This window comes from Cydia fagiglandana, chromosome 5, assembly GCF_963556715.1.
Source record: "Cydia fagiglandana chromosome 5, ilCydFagi1.1, whole genome shotgun sequence".
Classification (NCBI taxonomy): domain Eukaryota; kingdom Metazoa; phylum Arthropoda; class Insecta; order Lepidoptera; family Tortricidae; genus Cydia; species Cydia fagiglandana.
In genome coordinates, this window is record NC_085936.1 from 7363415 (window position 1) to 7384608 (window position 21194).

Below are 21194 nucleotides of genomic sequence, written 5' to 3' on the forward strand. Positions count from 1 at the left end.
CGTGTGACGTACGTCAGGCTACGCCCGACTCTTTCAGTATGAGGGCGCCGAAGGCGCCCGGTTTTGGAACGCATACAGCGTGCCACGTACGTCGGGCCGCTTTGAGTATGAGGGCGCCGAAGGCGCCCGGCTTTGGTAAGCGTAAAACGTGTCACAACGTTGGGCTACGCCCGACTCTTTTAGTATGAGAAGGTCGAAGAAGCCTGGTTTTGGACCACGTGCAGCGCGCCACGTTTGCCGTGCTATGCCCGACTCATTTAGTATTATTCAAACGCTATCGCTTAAATCGAAGTTCACACGTTTAGATTTCAATAGGGCGATTTAGTTCCTAAAATTACTTTATAAAAATATACCTATACAAGTCATATGGATGATTTGTATATATTTTTATGATCAGCGGTAAATACCCTTTTATTTGATAGCTCACTAAATAAGATAGAAGAATTTATTTTTCTTAGCACATTTTGTAAATCCTTATTTAACCAAAATAAGATTTAAGCGCGTATGTTGCATATATATTTTAAATCGCCTTTCAAAGCTCTTCATTTTGAGACCCCACTCGATAGGTTTGCAAGATTTTTTTTTCTAAGCGTCACGCAATATTGTGTATTACGTCCGCCATATTGTTTTTATAATGACGTCATATAGCCTATGTCACCCGGGATGACGTAAGGATTCTAATGACATATCATACATCTAAATCGGTTAAGGCATTCAGAAGTTATGGTGGAATAAAGAAACTCACATACATACAAACATGAACGCTGAACACAATACACTCTTTTTGTTTGGGCAGTCGTGTAAAAAGAAAATGATCATGATCTTGTGGGGGACTAACAAGATTGTGCAGTTAATCGGCTAAGAAAATAATTACAGATCTGATCACAATCTCTAAAGAGCCACATGATCTCGCTTCTCAAAGGGTTTCCACCTACGCAGTTCCATTGCGATCTCGATTATATTACCTCATAAATGATAACTTCGACTCTTCGTTTAAGTAATAAATGATACTATGAATACAAAATGACTGTATCGTCATTTCCTATATTCCAACCGACATGTGAATGGAGTTCACGACCCATAAAATTATTACGACTTCATTTTTAAGGGATACTTTCTTTCTAGGAGTTGGGCCGTGGTCGTCAAAGAATATCGACGCGCGGCCTTTCGTGGTATCAGAGAGGAAGGCGCGTTGAAAGGCCTACACACCGAGTAATAGATCCTAACGAAGGTAAGTTCTTTGATTTATTAGGAATGGTAATACGGTGACGGAATTCAAGCGACAAACAATGTTCAATCAGAAAGTTGTGGGTTTTAATCCTAGTAGAATTCCCATTGGGTACTAAGGGCCACCTCCACACTAAGGCCTCCCCACATCTAGCGTCTTTCGAGCGTCGCCGTCTACAACTCTATGGCCGCTGCTCGACGCAACGTCGACGCAACTGCGCAGCGACGTCATTTTCCATAGCGCTGACCAGACGCCGACGCTCGAAAGACGCTAGATGTGGGGGGGCCCAAAGAGTTTTTTGAGCGTCGGCGTCTAGTCAGCGCTATGGGAAATAGCGTCGCAGAGCAGTTGCGCTAATGTTACGTCGAGCAGCAGACATTGAGTTAACTATACGCCGACGCTCGCGAGACTCTAGTGTGGGGTGACTCTAATATTTTTCTGAAATTTATTCAATTCCTCTCGTGCAAGAGTAGTGTCATCCCTAATGAACATAGTTCAGAGCCAACTTTTAGTAACTATGTTGTTGGGCATGCTTTCGGGACCCTTAAACTGCCGGCAGGGAGAGGCGCCAACATCTACTTCAGCGTTATGGTATCAAAACGACTCCCTCCTCCTTATTAATATTGCAACTAATATTTTTTTAGTTATGTGGGTACAAACATCATCGTTGACCAACTTTAATCCATATTTTTAATTCCACTTAATAATTGGTCAATCAAGATTCTAGTATTTAGTTTGACTCACGTTAGGCCGTGCCGTGCATGGCCGGGCCGGAGCATCCGGAGCTTCGTTTTCTGTGGAAAGCACCAGGTGATCACCGATCAGCCGTCATAGAAAAGAATGACGTTGGACGCCCAGGCCCGGGCACGTCCCGGTCTAGCGTAAAGGTGACAATCCATTTCCAATTACAGCTGCATTACTGTTCATTTTACTATGGAAATTGACAATAACAGCGACGCGTTCAGTACTAGTAGTGCAGCTGCGGTCAGAAATGGAATGTTACCACGAGTCATCCTTTTCCCTCCCTCATAAGTTTTAATTGTCTTTCCTTTAGACTGTTTTCTGATGACATCCGACGAGGGAGAAATATTTTTCAAGTCGCCATCAGACGAGCCAGTTGTCTGCGGCATTTACATGATAGCGGACCCTGATCAACGAATCCAGGTTACGTTCAACTACCTGGATGTGCCCTGCGAGAATGGAGGATTGGTCGCAGTAAGTGCTTATGAAATTAAATCCACCATTCCACTAACCTGGGGATCACCGGTTAGACCTGGAGTTACCATGGTTACCAGTACAATTTGTCACTGGGTTGACGGTTAAACAGCTTAACCCCGGGTAGTGGGATGGTGCAAGTCATGGGCCTAAGATTATGTTTTGAAGATAACGGAAAATCCTTGAAATATACAGGGTGTGTCTGACCATGGGGCTTTAAATCCAGGGCTCGATTCTACTCGCTAAACTGAGCTACTTTTATTATCGCACCAACCCCGAAATCCCGAAAAAATTTTTAAATTTTTCATACATTTTGGCTGATCAGATGTCGACGTTTTCTATGGAAAAGCCAAAAAAAATTCCCCGATTTCAGGGTTGGTCCCATAGTAAAAGTAGCTCAGTTCAGCGACTAAAATCAAGCCCTGGATTTAAAGCCCCATGGTCAGAAACATACTGTATACTGGGATCATACCTAAACTTTTTATTGTACGTATGTTTAACTAGTTAACTAACATCGCAAAGTTAAGATAATCAAATGCTTATTTTTGAATTGCACTCTTTCTAGCGGGATACATTTTATTAGTACTTAAGATTCAAGTGAGAGGAACGTGATTTTATGAACACGGGCGGCAATTTTTAGGGTTCCGTACCCAAAGGGTAAAACGGGACCCTATTACTGAGACTTCGCTGTCCGTCCGTCCGTCCGTCTGTCACCAGGCTGTATCTCACGAACCGTGATAGCTAGACAGTTGAAATTTTCACAGATGATGTATTTCTGTTGCCGCTATAACAACAAATACTAAAAACAGAATAAAATAAAGATTTAAATGGGGCTCCCATACAACAAACGTGATTTTTGACCAAAGTTAAGCAACGTCGGGAGTGGTCAGTACTTCAAACTTCAAACTTCAAATATTTTATTGCCACAAAAAAAAGACTTACTAACTAATACATACGTACTTAATAATTAATCTTAACAATTATTGTGAGGCAATAGGTCTCAGTCTCAGCATGTGCTGTGCCGGTGGCTCAGCGCTGGTTTTCAGACCGAGCCTTTGAGTTGTGTCGGTCACAAACAAACAAACAACAAATTCTGGTGGTGCTTGTAGGTAAATCAATAGGTAAGTACAAAAAGAAAAGAGAAAGATCACATTACAATTTTTAACAATCTGGATTAAAAAATAGAAAAAAAATATATTAATATTAAGAATGTACTTATAAAAAAAAAGAAAACAATATTAGTGCCACAATAATCAGTAAAAAAAAAAACAGTATAAAAGAGAAGAAATAAATAAATAAAGTGCCAGATATATATACGTGTGTATGCATGTCTATACCTATGCGTGTGTGCGTGTGTGTGTGTGTGTGTGTGTGTGTGTGTGAGAGAGAGAGAGTAGTACGAAAAAGAGAGAGGTGTGCCGTCTGGGGAACCTAAAATTTGCTCTGCATGTCTAGCAAGTGTCTTCGGACTAACCGCTTGTACTTTACAAAGGCCATGGGTTCCCGCAGGGGTGGGGGAAGGTCGTTCCAGACCTTTGCAGCTGCAAATTTGAAGCTCCCTCTAAAGAAGGCAGTCTTGTGTTGGGGTGTCGCTAGCTTGGTGCATCCTCTTAGCAACCTGGACCGGGTGTCGTTAACCCATTTCAGCTTCTCAAATAGGTAACGGGGCTTCTCATACTCTAATATTTTTCGTACTGCACAGGCCAAATGCATTGTCCTCCTGTTTGTCATATTTAGTTTGGCCTTGTCGTTTAGGTAAGGAGTAATATGCGCTCGACTGGGAATTTCATAGCAGAAACGGGTACACGCATTTTGAATGCGTTGTATGTATTTTTTTGTATCTGCTAATTTAAATAGCCTGGGTCCATATACTATGTCTGCGTAGTTAAAGGGTGACAGTATTAATGCTTCTACTAGAATTTCCCTAACTTTTTCTGAGAGATATTTGCGAATTCTGTACAGTATTTTTAATCGGTAAAAGGCATTTCTGACTTTAGTATTTACATGTTCAATATATCTCAGTTGTCCATCCATGACTAACCCGAGGTTTTTTGCTGTGTCTACTTGCGTGACCGGCGCCGTTCCTATCGATACTCTGGGGTTTTGTTCCTTTATTTTTAAGCATTGCCACTTGTTTCCTAGTATTATGTACTGGGATTTAGCTGGATTTAGGATGAGGTTATTTTTACCTGACCATTTTGCTACTGCTTCTAAATCTGCATTGATTTTTTCAAGAGCAATTTCCAGATCGTTTGGCGCAAAAGAGTAATATAGCTGGGTATCATCCGCGTATAAGTGAGCATTACAATGTTTAATGTTCATGACTAAATCCGCTGTGTAAAGAATAAAAAGCAATGGACTCAAAATAGAGCCCTGTGGTGTACCGCGTGTAATTTCTATTGTTTGTGACTTCAGTACTTCGCCCTGATCTGTTTCCATTTCAACATACTGCTTTCGATTGGTAAGAAAAGAGTGAAACCATTTGCATGAGGACGGGGATACTCCATAATGTGCCATTTTGGAAAGTAGCAATGTTGGATTGAGGCAGTCAAAGGCACGCGAGAAATCCAAGAGTACTAGGATGGCTCCCATTCCCTTGTCTGATGCTGCAATAATATCATCTGTGACTTTCGCTATTGCTGTCGCCGTTCCATGTTTGCTGCGGAAACCTGACTGTGTACATGGGAGTAGGCTATTGTCCTCTAGATACTTAGATAACTGCTCACAGACTATTTTTTCCAGAACTTTTGATAGTACCGGCAGGATACTAATCGGTCTCAGATCTTTATATCCTTCAGTCTTGCTAGATTTTGGTATCGCCTTTACCTTAGCTATTTTCCAGGCTTCTGGGTAAGCGTTTGTTACGACTGACGTGTTGATGATGTGCGTTATAACCGGCAGAGTAACGTCTAGTGTCAGGCGTATCATTTCAATTGTCGTACCGTCACAGCCACTTGCGTTCGTAGTGATAGACGCGATTATTTTTGAAACTTGCTTCTCTGTGCAGCCAGTTAGGTTGAACACCTGATCAGTGATTGTTTTTTCTTCATAATAAGCCAGCATATCGTAGTCAGTGTTAGCATTACCTGGAAGATCCAAGAAAAACTGATTTATGCCGTCAGGGTTCTGTAGATGTTGCGGGATCGGAGGTTTATCAGTGTCACCTAAACTTGCCGAGCTTCGAAGATGTTTCCACATTTGTTTTGGATACGACCTGTTTTTATTTACGTAAAACGTGAAGTATGCCGTTTTTTCGCGCTCTAAAGCTCCTGTTGTATAATTACGTAGTTCCTTGTAGTATTGCTGATGGGAGTCTTTCTTGGTCTTACGTGCTCTTTTCAAAGCATTGTCGCGTAAATGCATCATACTTTTAATGTTGTCCGTTATCCAAGGGTGACTTTTGCAATCAACGCGAAGTTTTTTTACAGGTGCGTGTTTGTCAAATAAGGTTATTAGCAATTCGTCAAATCGGCTCACTTTACTGTCTAAGTCCGCAATCTGTTGGATTTCCTGCCAGGGCATACTTCCAAGATCTAAATTGAATTTTACCATGTCTATTTTTCCCAGAAGTCTTTTGTACATGTATTTAGGTACTTTTTTCGGTTTGGGGATCAGTAAATTCACTAAAATCAATGCGTGGTCGCTAATCTGGGGGTTATGTAATACTTGTACCGACTTACATAGGTGAGGGCTATCTGTAATAACTAGGTCTAATAAGGAAGAACTTTCTGTTGTGATTCTAGTCGGTTCATTCACAAGCTGCTCCAGACTTCGTTGAGTTAGGAAATTACATAACTTTTTTGCATTAGGCCTATTTTTTTGTATTTGTACATCTATGTTAAAATCTGTCAGCAAAAAAACCGAGTTGCAGGTGGCGAACATATCTAGAGACTCATTGAGCGCATCTAAGGCACTGTCAGTAGATACGGACTCAGGTCTGTACGCTGTTCCGATAGCGAAGCGTCCCACGCCACGTATTATTAACTCTAGCCACATTTGTTCGAGAGCGGACGGAGGGTGTTCTTTTATTCTTGCGTATAAGTTTGTCCTAACGTAAATTGTCCTAACGTAATAAAAAACGTACTTGGATGGGTGACCGTTTTTTTTTTGCTTTTTTTAGTTTTTTTTTATTATGGTACGGAACCCTTCGTGCGCGAGTCCGACTCGCACTTGCCCGGTTTTTTTTTATGTTTGTTCAACAGAAGTGATCTTTTTCTGAAATGTAAAATGTCAATGACCCACCCATAGGTACATACGGCCAGGAACCTTGTTTTGTATATGATAATGATTCACAATTTAAAATCAGTGACAACCCTAACACTACAAAGCTATTTACATTTTAAATTGATATACATCTTTACATTATTCGATGCTTGGATCTACTTGCTAGGGTTGCGACATGTAGTTTTTTGCAATAATGTTTAACAAGCTGTATCTCACAAACGGTTAGAACATAAATATTAACGTGATTAATAAGTGAAAAATAAACTACGTAGCCTAAACAATTCCCCGTTTGCAAATAATTCCTTCGTTCCATCAGATATATTATATTAATTAACTATAATAATTATTGGTATCTCTGCAGGTAGTTTTGTTAACTAAATTCATTGTGATTGCCCGCTCACAGGATTTACAGAGTTACATAGGATTACATCCGACTGAAACCGAGTCTGACAGCATAAGCCGGGCCGGACGAATAACTATTCATAAACCAATCATCTTGCTGTCAACGTAGATTTAACCCTTCAATTTTCTCCCCTTTAACTTATTTAAGATAAAGTTACCTTTACAAAATTTTGAAATAAACTTAAGAAGAAAACAACGGGTTGGACTCCGGGAGTGCCGACAGAAGTGAAAACTCAATGACTAGTCCAAAATGTCTGCAGCACTATGTATAATTGACCCATCCTCTTTTCTATTGAAAAACTTTAGTTCCGAAATTGCGGGTCAGTGAGCTTGTTTAAAATTCGAAATTCAAATTTGTAGCGTTAATTGTTTAAAATTCGAATCGACATTGTAAAGTTACCTTGCAGACATATATTTTGAGTTTTATTCACCAGTACTAGAGTTCACTTTTATTAGCGATTTCATCAAGATGTAGCTTTATTGAATTATATTTGAGTGATAAAGTCAGAATGTAACCGTGACATCCTCGTAATTCAACCCGTACAAGATTAGAACCTTTTTCATGTAATGTCATAAAGTTTTTCTTTATTGATTTAAATGCCATCTAAATGAGTGGCCATCTAAACGTTACGGTCACGTGATCGCGTTACGCTGTCTCGAGTTTATCATTTTTCCCCACCTCAAAAAGTGCCCAGCGCCGCTAAAAAAGTTTTCACTTCAAAAACCCAATTAAACATGATACGATTGGATGACATTTGAATTCGCCAGTAAATTGGATGGAGTAAAAGGTTTTATAGGGAAACTTTAGATTATGCATTGAATACGGGTCCTTTAACGACATTGCATTCAACGAGATTGCATTCTTCAATTACTTTTATAAATTGAAGACTCTACTTAACTGTTGTTTTTCAACTGTTACTCTGCAAAGCAGACAGTTTGTCGCTGACCTAAAATGATAATTATACCTGAATGTATGCGAATTGCCTCATGAGATATGAACATGGTAGGCGCAAATATTGCATACGCTAAATAATACTTAGCAAACAGTAATTCTTGTGAACTAGTTTTTTGAATAAACATTTTATCGAGTCAAGTTACTAAGTGACTTACCATGGTTGCAATAAACGATTATGATTATGACAAAAAAAGATGCCGATTCGCCGTTGTTTACGGCGGAGTTTTATGAAAGTAATTATGTATGCAGTAATCGAAGATGTTTCGATTGCGATGCAAATCTTGGCTTTTGATATCCAGGATATTGATATGCAAGATACAAGATATTTTCAATAAAATACGTTCTTAATTGAGAGTACGATAATGTGTACTGGCATATCATAATTATTAGCTATGTTCAACTATTATAGTTTCCGATTGAAATTCTACCGCTTCTCGGAAATAAGAAGAGTACGAGTTAGTTTGTTGACTTTTGAAGAACGGAGTAGGTATTTTTAAATGTTTCGTGTTCATAATATTTAGCTAATGTTAATGTATATCTGGCTTTATTCATTTTAACAAAAATAATTATATTGTGCAACAATATGATTCAAACTAAAAATAAATACTAAAACTAAAATATGACTAAATATATCTTAAATAACATTAAAATAAATCTGGTTTTCTCATAATATTTCAAAATTATTACCCACAGCAGGTAATGTAAAAAACATAGGTATATGTTGTAAATCAACCTAAGAATTACTAAGTTGCAATAGATAAACAAACCCAGTCATAACCTAATTATAATTAAGTATTTTTAAATTAAATTTTCTTCATTTCATTTCAATTTCAACATACCGTGTACAGGGTTATCACAAACCTCTCTCCTGATTTTTCCATCTTACTAGTCCAAAAACGATTTACTTTCTGCCTCAAGTATTTTTCGAAGCAGCAAAATCAACTCCATATTTAAAAGCAGTCGGCACTAACTACCTCTAGTACATAGTCGATATAGTTAGACCAAGTGCGTCATTATTTCATAGAAGTTTAACGTTTAAAATAACACTTGCACTGTTTTTCTTGGTCTAACTCTATACGTACTTACTATTCAATGACGATTCTTATAAATGTTTCATTACAGTGGGTAGACGGCTGGGAGTTGAACGGGCAGGTGTGGCCAGCAGACGCCTGGGACGATGACCGGGTGGTCGAGTCCTGCGATCGCCGGCCACCGCACAAGCTGGTGGCGCGTCAGAACGCGGCGCTGATCCAGTACCGTGTCCCGGCCAGGGGCAAGGGGTTCGCTATCACTGTGCGTCATCTAAAAAATCCGAGGCGTAAGTTAATAGTTTGAAATTATTTTAATATACAAATTATTGTGAGCATCACGGTGACGGTGACTACTTGCAGGGAGACCCACCGCGCCGTTAGAACACTTAACAAAGGTAGAATGACGATATAGCCCGAAGTCAGTTTAGCTGACCTGATACCTACTTTTTATATAGAATCTGAAATAAGCAGGTTTACTCACTATTGTCTTTTGTAAAGAGATTGTTTCCTAAAAGAAAACATAAAGAAAAGAGACACTAAACGAGTTTACCAAAATGTACCTAAACGTATTGAGCGGATAGTGGCTGCAGTTCAGTGTTTGGAAATTGGATCGGTGATTTACTTTACTAGTTTTACATAGGAACTTCCTCAGGGCTGAATAAAGTTTGGTGATTTCGCATACAGGTACTTTTCGATTATTTTTATATATATTATAGTAGGTACAGTCAACACTTTTAGGTGTAAGAGGCTCAAGGAGGTGTGTTCAGATATTTGTGGGCACCGTGGCCGCTCTTATATACCTAAGTATATATCAAGTCATGACGTCCGTAGCTGACACCATTGCTTCTAAAATTTCCGAGTAACTGGCATTTCCATCCCTTAATTCATTTTACATTATTGGATTTTATAATATTTATCAGGCCAATATTGTGTGAAAAAAGTATACGCTTTTTGTAGGCTCAGAAACACAAGGCTATTTTTATTTTGGATATCGCCTGCAGCCATGTCGGAAATTTAATCGGTAGGTATTAATTTAATGACAGCGTTTGCAAACGAAGTTTCTAGACGAAAAAAAGAACAATATTTTTAGCCTAACAGTTTAATAAGGTAAGAATTTGGGTGTTATTTCATTTAAGACTAAATAACCTCTAGGTATTATTATTAAGTAGGTATGAGTCCAGACAACGCGTTACATAAGTAACTACTCGTAAACAAAATATTGTAACCTTAGCTTTAAATAGATTTCAATTAATAATCTAGGCTATAATAATATTAGGTATTTATAGATTTTCAGGAAAAGATACCTTTTTACGATAAAATCGCATGTTGTTACATGACTAACATTTGCATTCAAATTTTAATTATAGGATATGAATTCGATCTAGATTAGATATGGATCGGATCTGTCAGTATCAAGAGTGACTTTTTTGGTTGATGAAATGATTTACACCTGGGCTCGGAACCGGGGTTTTTTTGTAAAACCCGAAATAGCCCAATATTTTTAATTATATTATGCTCTTTACATAGGGCTGAATTAAATAAAAAACCAAACAATGAAAGAGAACATAATAATACCGGTATTTTATGGTGCGAAGAAAAAACCGGTTCCGAGTCAGTTCAGTCCCTTTTATTGATAAACAATGATCCACTTTTGTAGTATGAAAAATATGTTTATGTTGTTTAGCTTGCAACGTTATGATGTTCGGATCCGAGGGGATCTTCACCCTTCGCAACCACGGCGCCACCGGCAACTGTTCTCTCATCACCATAGCCCCGGCCTCGGTGCGGATCCTGGATCTCAACGTCGGGCAGGCGGTCAAAACCCACTCCCTGCTTGACTTAGAAACCGGGACCATCAGTCAGGTAAGTTCCATCATCACCATAGCCCCGGCCTCGGCGCGAGTCCTGGACCTCAATGTTGGGCAGGCGGTCAAAACCCACTCCCTGCTTGACTTAGAAACCGGGACCTTCAGTCAGGTAAGTTCCATCATCACCATAGCCCCGGCCTCGGTGCGGATCCTGGACCTCAACGCCGGGCAGGCGGTCAAAACCCACTCCCTGCTTGACTTAGAAACCGGGACCATCAGTCAGGTAAGTTCCATCATCACCATAGCCCCGGCCTCGGTGCGGATCCTGGACCTCAACGCCGGGCAGGCGGTCAAAACCCACTCCCTGCTTGACTTAGAAACCGGGACCATCAGTCAGGTAAGTTCCATCATCACCATAGCACCGGCCTTCAGGCGGTCAAAACCCACTCCCTGCTTGACTTAGAAATCGGGACCATCAGTCAGGTAAGTTCCATCATCACCATAGCCCCGGCCTCGGCGCGAGTCCTGGATCTCAACGCCGGGCAGGCGGTCAAAACCCACTCCCTGCTTGACTTAGAAACCGGGACCTTCAGTCAGGTAAGTTCCATCATCACCATAGCCCCGGCCTCGGTGCGTATCCTGGACTTCAATGTTGGGCAGGCGGTCAAAACCCACTCCCTGCTTGACTTAGAAACCGGGACCATCAGTCAGGTAAGTTCCATCATCACCATAGCCCCGGCCTCGGTGCGAGTCCTGGACCTCAATGTTGGGCAGACGGTCAAAACCCACTCCCTGCTTGACTTAGAAACCGGGACCATCAGTCAGGTAAGTTCCATCATCACCATAGCCCCGGCCTCGGCGCGAGTCCTGGACCTCAATGTTGGGCAGGCGGTCAAAACCCACTCCCTGCTTGACTTAGAAACCGGGACCATCAGTCAGGTAAGTTCCATCATCACCATAGCCCCGGCCTCGGTGCGGATCCTGGACCTCAACGTCGGGCAGGCGGTCAAAACCCACTCCCTGCTTGACTTAGAAACCGGGACCATCAGTCAGGTAAGTTCCATCATCACCATAGCCCCGGCCTCGGTGCGAGTCCTGGACCTCAATGTTGGGCAGGCGGTCAAAACCCACTCCCTGCTTGACTTAGAAACTGGGACCATCAGTCAGGTAAGTTCCATCATCACCATAGCCCCGGCCTCGGCGCGAGTCCTGGACCTCAATGTTGGGCAGGCGGTCAAAACCCACTCCCTGCTTGACTTAGAAACCGGGACCTTCAGTCAGGTAAGTTCCATCATCACCATAGCCCCGGCCTCGGTGCGGATCCTGGACCTCAACGCCGGGCAGGCGGTCAAAACCCACTCCCTGCTTCACTTAGAAACCGGGACCATCAGTCAGGTAAGTTCCATCATCACCATAGCCCCGGCCTCGGTGCGGATCCTGGACCTCAACGCCGGGCAGGCGGTCAAAACCCACTCCCTGCTTGACTTAGAAACCGGGACCATCAGTCAGGTAAGTTCCATCATCACCATAGCACCGGCCTTCAGGCGGTCAAAACCCACTCCCTGCTTGACTTAGAAATCGGGACCATCAGTCAGGTAAGTTCCATCATCACCATAGCCCCGGCCTCGGTGCGAGTCCTGGATCTCAACGCCGGGCAGGCGGTCAAAACCCACTCCCTGCTTGACTTAGAAACCGGGACCTTCAGTCAGGTAAGTTCCATCATCACCATAGCCCCGGCCTCGGTGCGTATCCTGGACTTCAATGTTGGGCAGGCGGTCAAAACCCACTCCCTGCTTGACTTAGAAACCGGGACCATCAGTCAGGTAAGTTCCATCATCACCATAGCCCCGGCCTCGGTGCGAGTCCTGGACCTCAACGTCGGGCAGGCGGTCAAAACCCACTCCCTGCTTGACTTAGAAACCGGGACCATCAGTCAGGTAAGTTCCATCATCACCATAGCCCCGGCCGCGGTGCGGATCCTGGACCTCAACGTCGGGCAGGCGGTCAAAACCCACTCCCTGCTTGACTTAGAAACCGGGACCTTCAGTCAGGTAAGTTCCATCATCACCATAGCCCCGGCCTCGGTGCGTATCCTGGACTTCAATGTTGGGCAGGCGGTCAAAACCCACTCCCTACTTCACTTAGAAACCGGGACCATCAGTCAGGTAAGTTCCATCATCACCATAGCCCCGGCCGCGGTGCGGATCCTGGACCTCAACGTCGGGCAGGCGGTCAAAACCCACTCCCTGCTTGACTTAGAAACCGGGACCATCAGTCAGGTAAGTTCCATCATCACCATAGCCCCGGCCTCGGTGCGGATCCTGGACCTCAACGTCGGGCAGGTGGTCATAACCCACTTCCAGCTTGACTTAGAAACCGGGACCATCAGTCAGGTAATGCCATTTCCGATGCGTTCATTTCCGTTACGTTGACTTAGGAAAGGAAATTATATTCCGTTCCATCTCCGAGGATCCTTAAATGCAAATCTGTAATATTTTATTTATAATACACGCGAAAGTTACAGTTTTCGAGGTAATCTGAGTATAATTGGGAACGCAACTGAGAAACATTAATTGATTTATAAAAAATTTACTCACATCCAACTGCTAATAAAGCAATTTTAATTGCTATGACATAAACAACTTCGTCTTGGATGCAGCGGGGTGGGATTTTTAATTGACTGCTTTGTTTTTTTGAAGTAATTTGTAGTAATGTAATAATTATGTGTATGTCTATAAGCATTATACTGAGCTCTGAGCTATCCTGAGATCCAAATTAGTTCAAGATATTGTTGTTAGTTTAAATTCGACTCCTGGCAATACGGAACACTAATTGCTTTGTAAATACTTCCTGTTGGCTGATTACCTACTTTAGTTTATTTTGAATATTGTTAGTTAGGTACGAGATTATTTATCCGTTTGTTAAGCTAAAAGGATTATAGGCTTGCTGATAACGAGCGTTCGAAATATTTACGTTCTATAAAATAAATACGCAGACTCGATAGACCAGTCAAAATTGAATAAATACCTTGACATTTATTTATTTAAACTTTGTTAGACAGTAAAAATAAATAGTCACAAAAGGCGGGCTTAATATCATACGGCATTCTCTGTCAATCAACCTTTAGACCAAACGGGGAAACATCGTTGGTGATTGATTGATGACCATTATGATTACGAGTATTTTCGTCGACTTTTCCAACCTTAAGTATTTTAAAACGATAGTTCCATATAGTTAAAAGGTTCTAACCACATATTTCTCACGCCGCCGGTTAACTTGCATTATACACCTTTCCTAGTAAAAGTTTACTAACTTTGTGATATCGCGTAAATTCTCATTCGAAACATACTAGGTATGTAATGTGCCTACCTACATTTGATCATTAAAACGGGAATGCAATGCGATGATGAAGCGCTGACACTGATAACGATGAATGCAAATGCTGACATGCATCAGTCGATATCTACACTTTTTAATTAGGTGCCTTATTGCAACTTACAGTAGCCAAGCATACGTTTTTGACTGGTACATTTTTGATGTATAAATAAATATAAATAATGGAGCCATTAAGGCATAATTATAATTTAATTATGTTAACAACTTTTTTATTTATTTATTTCAGTGGTATATTTATGTAAGTGGTAAATAGTTTAACTTAAAAATACAAGTATAAAAAAAAATCGGAGTCAATACATTTTCAATGTCTCTTTCAAGGTGACAACCATGTACTGGAACTGCGTCGATTACCAGCACGTTTACCTTACGAGTATAATATCGTCGTCGTAAATTTAAGAGTTACACTTGTCGGTGTAGCTCTCTCCATTTGACTCTCTCCAGGGCCGCCTCCTTGATTTCCTTATACGACATTACAGCTACCTTTTCTTTCATTTGTGTTATGTAGCTTATCCTCGGCCTTCCCCTTCCTATCTTGCCTGAAATCTTTCCTTCTATTATGTTATTTATAAAAGCGTCGTATAAGATGACCAATCATTTTCTCTCTCCTACTAGTATAATATAAAAAATAAAATATTCGTTGATCTTTATATTTGTTCTTCTTCTTTATATTTAAGAGCTGTGCTCTTGTCATTATATTTGTTATCCAAATTAAAACATTACAAGTTCTTAAATTCCTCCTGCTAATAATTTATACTTTTTGGTCAAAACTTTGTTTGGTTAAATAGCTTCAGTCTTTTACTCTACGTAAGTTTTCTTTTTCAATTGTCATGTTGCAAAATCTTAAATTTTTCAACATCTGAGTCGAAATATGTCGTGCGAGTATGATTTAAGTATTCCTTCAAAGCTTGTATCGTCCAAAGAGAATACTTGCATATGTTAATGAGATCCTGCTACTCGAGAGGGTATCTACATGTGTACAACTTGTTTTTGCCCTTTGACAATCATTTAAATTAAGCTATATTTAGTTTAGGTTGTTGTCGTATGATAAGTGGAAATTGGCTTAATGTGAAGCTGTCGTTCACGAGATTGGCGACCCCTTTAGTTACTAAAGCCTGGCCAGGAATATATAATCACGCGCCATGTTGCGGAATTTAACTGGAATTATTTTTTTCATACTATAATATTTTATTTATATAATTAATAGGTATTAGATAACAGCTTAATAACAGCGCCCTAGAGACAATGATCATAAATTATTGGTCAGGTTTTAATAGACTAAGATTTATAACTTGAGCTATCTCAATAGCCCTCTATGATAAATAGTTAACCCCTTATTTTTATATTCATTAGTTAAATTATGTTTTATCACTTTCTTACAAATACCTACACATATGTTACAATGACTGATTAAGACACGACTAATAGCTAATTGAGCCTTGTAGCGTGTTTATAAATAACGTCATTAGCCATTAAACCGAGTTATAAGATTACTTTAGGGAACTTATGACTTATAAACTCTTTAAGTTACTAACTCACCTAACGTCAGATGGCAGTCGCAATTATGAAAAATAGTGCTTCCGATAATTTTCAGTGCTAATACAATACCTAGTTAAAAAAGGTTTTCACGAAACAATCTGTAAAGTATTTTACTAGACAAAGAAGGGGTACTTAGGTGTAATGAAGATACTTTTAAATTAAGTGCAAAGTTTTATGCAAGCGTGAATTCATGGCAGATTCTTTGAGATTGCGAAACGCTGCTGTTTTTATATCGAACAACAAGTACATGTCTAAGAAAAAAGTAAGTAATTTACTCGTAACGTAATACTTTTTTAATATTGTCTTACTTACTTTAATATTCAAAACTTGAATCTTAACGTATCTAGTAGTCCTAGTACCTACATAACTGTTCTTTATTCGTAAATCTATTAGCCAAACTCATTAAATATGTGACATATATGACACGGAAAATACTTGAAAATTGATATCGAAATTTGATAACAATAAACCAGAGGAGTAAATTATAAACCGAAAAAAATCAACAGAATAAAATTTAGAGTGTAAAAGAATCTAACAGGCAATTAACATTGCTGTGAGGAACTTAAATTGATTGATTAAACAAGGTGATGGGACGCTCTCAGAAGAAAATGGTTTTTCTCGACGAGAAAAACTTTATCTCGACGAATATCTGCGACTTTGTACTTACATTATGAGTAACCGAAAATATGTTCAATATTTTATGAACTCGAGTTTCGCGACCCGCGGGGAAGTTGATCTTTGAACTTGTTGGATATGCAATTTGTGTTTTTAGAATCTGTCCGTACTGACTGACAAGTTGTTCTTACCTACGTATTGCATAATTTATACTTAATAATTGTAAACTAAATAAAATTTACTTGAAGTTTTACAAGACCGTGTCAACCATGCATACGAGCCGGAGAAAAGCAATTCGAGCACCTATTGTAAAATTATTTCAACCTGCCTTTTCAAACTTCAACCTGTATTTTTCTTTGAACCATTAGAGTCTGGCTAGCCAAAAATTGTTGACGGATATTTCGTTGTTGTATCACCAATTGTCTACGATTAAAAAAAAGCTAAAAGTCAGTTGTCAATTTATGTCATTCATTCAAATTGTTTGCGGTTTATAAGGGGTTTATTTTAAATAATATTAATAATATCTATACAGAGTGAGGTTCGCAAACTATTATTTGGACGTAGTTACGCGAAAACGTTCCAACCCACAGCGACCCCATTTTGAGATAAACGCAATTTTGTGTTTTAGCGGTACACTTTTTCCCTGTAATTATTTCAGGCAAATACTATTGGTTTTACTGTGGAATGCCAAACTGGTTATTGAATGATATGCATATTTTTTGTAAATACATAATACAAGGGGCATATAAATAGGTAAAACGAGTTTGAAACGTTTTTGCTAAATTTAATTTTGTATGAAACTTGTTAAATAGCAATTATGCATAAACGTTCCAAAACGAATTTAAGTGTATGTAATGAATTTAAATTGACCTAAAGCATATAACATTGTTTTCTTCTTTTTGGTTATTTAAGTTTGATTGGTTAAGTTTTGGAGGAGGAAACAGTCGAGTACGAAACCTCGATTTTTGAGATTTTTACGCAGGATGTTTCGCCTGTCCTCTAGGCTCTGAGCAGCCCTACGGACATCCGCCTCGTTTTCCCCCAGGAGGGCTAGGTCGTCTGCATACCCAATAATTCGGTGACTACCGTTCAACTCTACTCCGCCACCAGAGGCTATAACTTTCTTGGTGACATATTCGAGCACCAAGTTGAAAAGTATGGGAGAGAGCGCATCCCCTTGCTTGAGACCCGTACCAACATCAAACTGGTCTGTTAGGCCGACTCCCGTTTTCACCGTCATTTTGCTTGTTGAGGAAGAGGCAGTGAAGGTTGACCTACGAATTAGTCGGGAGAAAACTGAGTACCTTCATATGAAGCGATACAGAAATAACTCTATTCGTAGGAAAGATCTCACTATAGGACAAACCTCTTACAAAGGTGTAGAGAAATTTAAATATCTTGGGTGTATCGTCACAGACAGCAATCGGAGGGAAGAGGAGATCCAAACCCGAATTCAGAACGCGTTCCGGTGCACAGCTGCTCTTCATAAAGTGTTGGTGTCCAGGCTAATGACCAGAAAGACGAAACTCCGTATATACAAGACTATAATCAGACCGATCTTGATGTACGGATGCGAAGCCTGGACCCTAACACAAAGAGAGGAATACGCACTGCTGGTGGCTGAACGGAGGATCTACCAGAAGATACTTGGACCCACTCGCGGAGAAGATGGCTCATGGAGGATACCTACGCAGGAACCAGGAAATCGAAGATCTAGTGGCCGAGCCCAATATAGTCGGAGAAACGAAAGCCTCAAGACTCCGATGGCTCGGGCACGTGGTCCGTATGGGTGAAGATCGAGCGGTTTGGAGAGCGTACTCGGGCCGTCCGGAGGGTCGACGACCGGTTGGGCGTCCTAGGTATCGCTGGAGCGATGAGGTCGTGAAAGATCTGAACGAGCTCGGTGCCGTCGATTGGACAGAAACGGCGCTTGACAGAGAAGCATGGCGTTCCTTAGTGTCAGAGGCCAAGATCCACTTCGGGTCACTGCGCCACGGCAGTAAGTAAGTAAGTAAGTAAGTATGTTTCGCCTGTGCTGCAGTTGTACTAATCGCACTAATTTTAAGGGCGGAGTCAAGTTTCTAAATAAGTACACAGACAGAAAAGTGATGGGCAATCGTCGACATTTAATGTCGATAATCTAGTGATGTAAGAAGCGCTGGTGGCCTAGCGGTGAGAGCGTGCGACTTGCAATCTGGAGGTCGCGGGTTCAAACCCCGGCTCGTACCAATGAGTTTTTCGGAACTTATGTACGAAATATCATTTGATATTTACCAATCTCTTTTCGGTGAATGAAAACATCGTGAGGAAACCGGACTAATCCCAATAAGGCCTAGTTTATCCTCTGGGTTAGAAGGTCAGATGGCAGTCGCTTACGTAAAAACTAGTTCCTACGTCAAATCATGGGATTAGTTGTCAAGTGGACCCCAGGGTTCTCATGAGCCGTGGCGAAATGCCGGGATAACGCGAGGAAGAAGAATCTAGTGATGTAAGAAGTTATCGATAAACCGTCTTGTGTGAAAATATCTAGATCATCCTGAGAGACAAGGGGTTTTGGGTTGAGAGGGAACACATTTTTGAAGTTATGTACCTATAAAATCTATTTTGAACTTTTTGATTCTAATATTTCAAAATTGAAATTGATATGAAATTTATTTTTTGCATGGTCATGGGTTTACAAAATTCTTTAGGTACAAGATTGGCGATTCGAAATCTCGCACGAAATATCCGAATAGAGATTGGGTATAATTTTTTAATTTTTTGTTTTTTTGAGGTTGGGTGTTTCGAGATCTCGAGAGTCACACTTTCGAGATCGAGATTAATAGGTATCTCGACGAGATCGAATTTGACAGGTAACTAAAAATGAGTTATTTTAATCAAAAATCTCTAAGAATTCCATATTCATAAATGTGTCGGCGGCACACCGGCATATTTTTTTTTCAAATTCCTGCTACTCTTTTAAAAAAAATTGTAATTATAAAAAAATGTAAAATACGTTATTTAGTCTTTTCTACTTTACTCCCTTTTTTGTTCGAAAGGGCATTTTTTGTTCTAAAAATAGATTCCTTGTCCTTAATTTATCCGAAAATAATATATTACATGCCCTAATAGGTATAGTTTTAGAGAAATGCAGCTCCAAGTGAAGCGCGGCAGTGTTGAACTTCCCCCCCCCCCCCCCAAACTAATTGAGAGGTGGCTCTCGATGTCTCCCCGGTCTGTATCTGCTCAAGACCAGCTAAGAATCAACTGTGCCAAGTTTCAGCGCATAGTCACAAAGTGCAAGGTCCCCATACAACGGTGTGCGCTAACAAACCAGCTACATGACATTTAATGACAGGTAGGTCCGCGGCGGCGTTTCGTTTCACATGTGCGTTTCGTTGGTGCTGTCATTTTACGGGAGCAAAGAGTAATAATGTTGCCACCTTTATTGTAAATAGTCCATTGATTGTTTTGACTAAATACATAAACTTAAATATACCATAGTTATTTATTTTGGTAAAAAAAATTTTTTTCTCTCGAACATATTTAATAGCAAAAATGGATCAAGTATATGTGGATCGTTTATAGCAAAAAATTTGACAATAATATATTATAATAAAATGTTCCAATTTATTTAGAACAGTCTTCGCAGCTTAAAAAAACAGTATGGATTAATCTAAAAGGTTTCAAATTACATGGAACATTTTTGCAGAAATAAAAAATGTATAAAGATTTTGCAAAAACGTTCCAACCTACATGGATCATTTAAGAAAAAATTAAATGCGCATTTTATGAATTTAGTATAATGTTTCAAGACAAGTGGAACATTATAACGATATGTTATTCTATTAAGAGTTTTTAACAATATGATTCAGTATGCATGTAATGTTTTTACTTTATTTTGAGTACACGTCCTTGATATAATGGTGGGTTGGAACATTTGGGTCAAATTTTATTGATGAAACTAACCTAAAAATACTAGCATCTTTGTGTGCACATGATGTAATATGTCAAAAATAGTACCCTGGTTATGGTAACTCATTTTCGAGTGACTTGTGGGTTGGAACGTTTTCGCGTAACTACGTCCATTTAAGCTCGTAAATAATTACGACAATGTGTGATGTCGACGTGTAGCGTTGTATAACGAAAAACTGCAATGTTTACAACTCCAAAACAAATGTAAACAAATTAGAAGGTTGGTGCTCTATAATTATTTTGATACTTAACATTTAGCATATTTGGCATAGTACTTATTAGAGATGCAACGGATAGTTGGTTGGCCGGCAACCGGATACCGGATATTCGGCCTGACCATCAGACCGAAATGTACCTAGGTATTGGTATAGTTCCGCTGGCCGAATATCCGGCGGCCGGATACCGGATATTCGGCCAGCGGAACTATACCAATACCTAGGTACATTTCGGTTTTTCAGGTGCGCATTCTGCAGGTTTGACCTGTTTCCTAGTGAACGTTCGCGCCAACTCATTTGTAGGTTCGAAATGAGTGCGCGTGCAAGTCAATGGATTTATTAAATTGTTTTAAAATAATAAAAAAGTACGATTATGACCGTGTCTGTTTCTTAAATCCAATTTGTTTACTCCGAAATCAAGCAAGGTTACTATCCGGTATCCGGCCGGATAGTAAGTCACTATCCGGTATCCGGCCGGATAGTAAAATTATGACCGGATAGGCCGGATACCGGATAGTAACCGGATATCCGGTGCATCTCTAGTACTTATGTATTTTTTTTGGTAATAGATTAATATTACGGTATCGAGCTAGGTCTTATTTATAGGTAAGTACT

General features: G+C 40.0%; 2 protein-coding genes across 2 annotated transcripts in view; one reads left to right on the forward strand and one right to left on the reverse strand.

Annotated features, from left to right (window-relative positions):
• Positions 1-21194, reverse strand: part of LOC134664380 (serine protease nudel) — a 389278-nt gene that overhangs the window by 103505 nt on the left and 264579 nt on the right. The window lies entirely within an intron of this gene.
• The window catches only part of LOC134664369 (corticotropin-releasing factor-binding protein), a 58076-nt gene that overhangs the window by 18954 nt on the left and 17928 nt on the right, over positions 1-21194 (forward strand). The window contains exons 2-5 of the mRNA XM_063520949.1: positions 1126-1231; positions 2283-2443; positions 9147-9342; positions 10740-10918. Coding sequence (XP_063377019.1) covers positions 1126-1231; positions 2283-2443; positions 9147-9342; positions 10740-10918 — 642 coding nt within the window. The remainder of the gene's footprint in view (positions 1-1125; positions 1232-2282; positions 2444-9146; positions 9343-10739; positions 10919-21194) is intronic.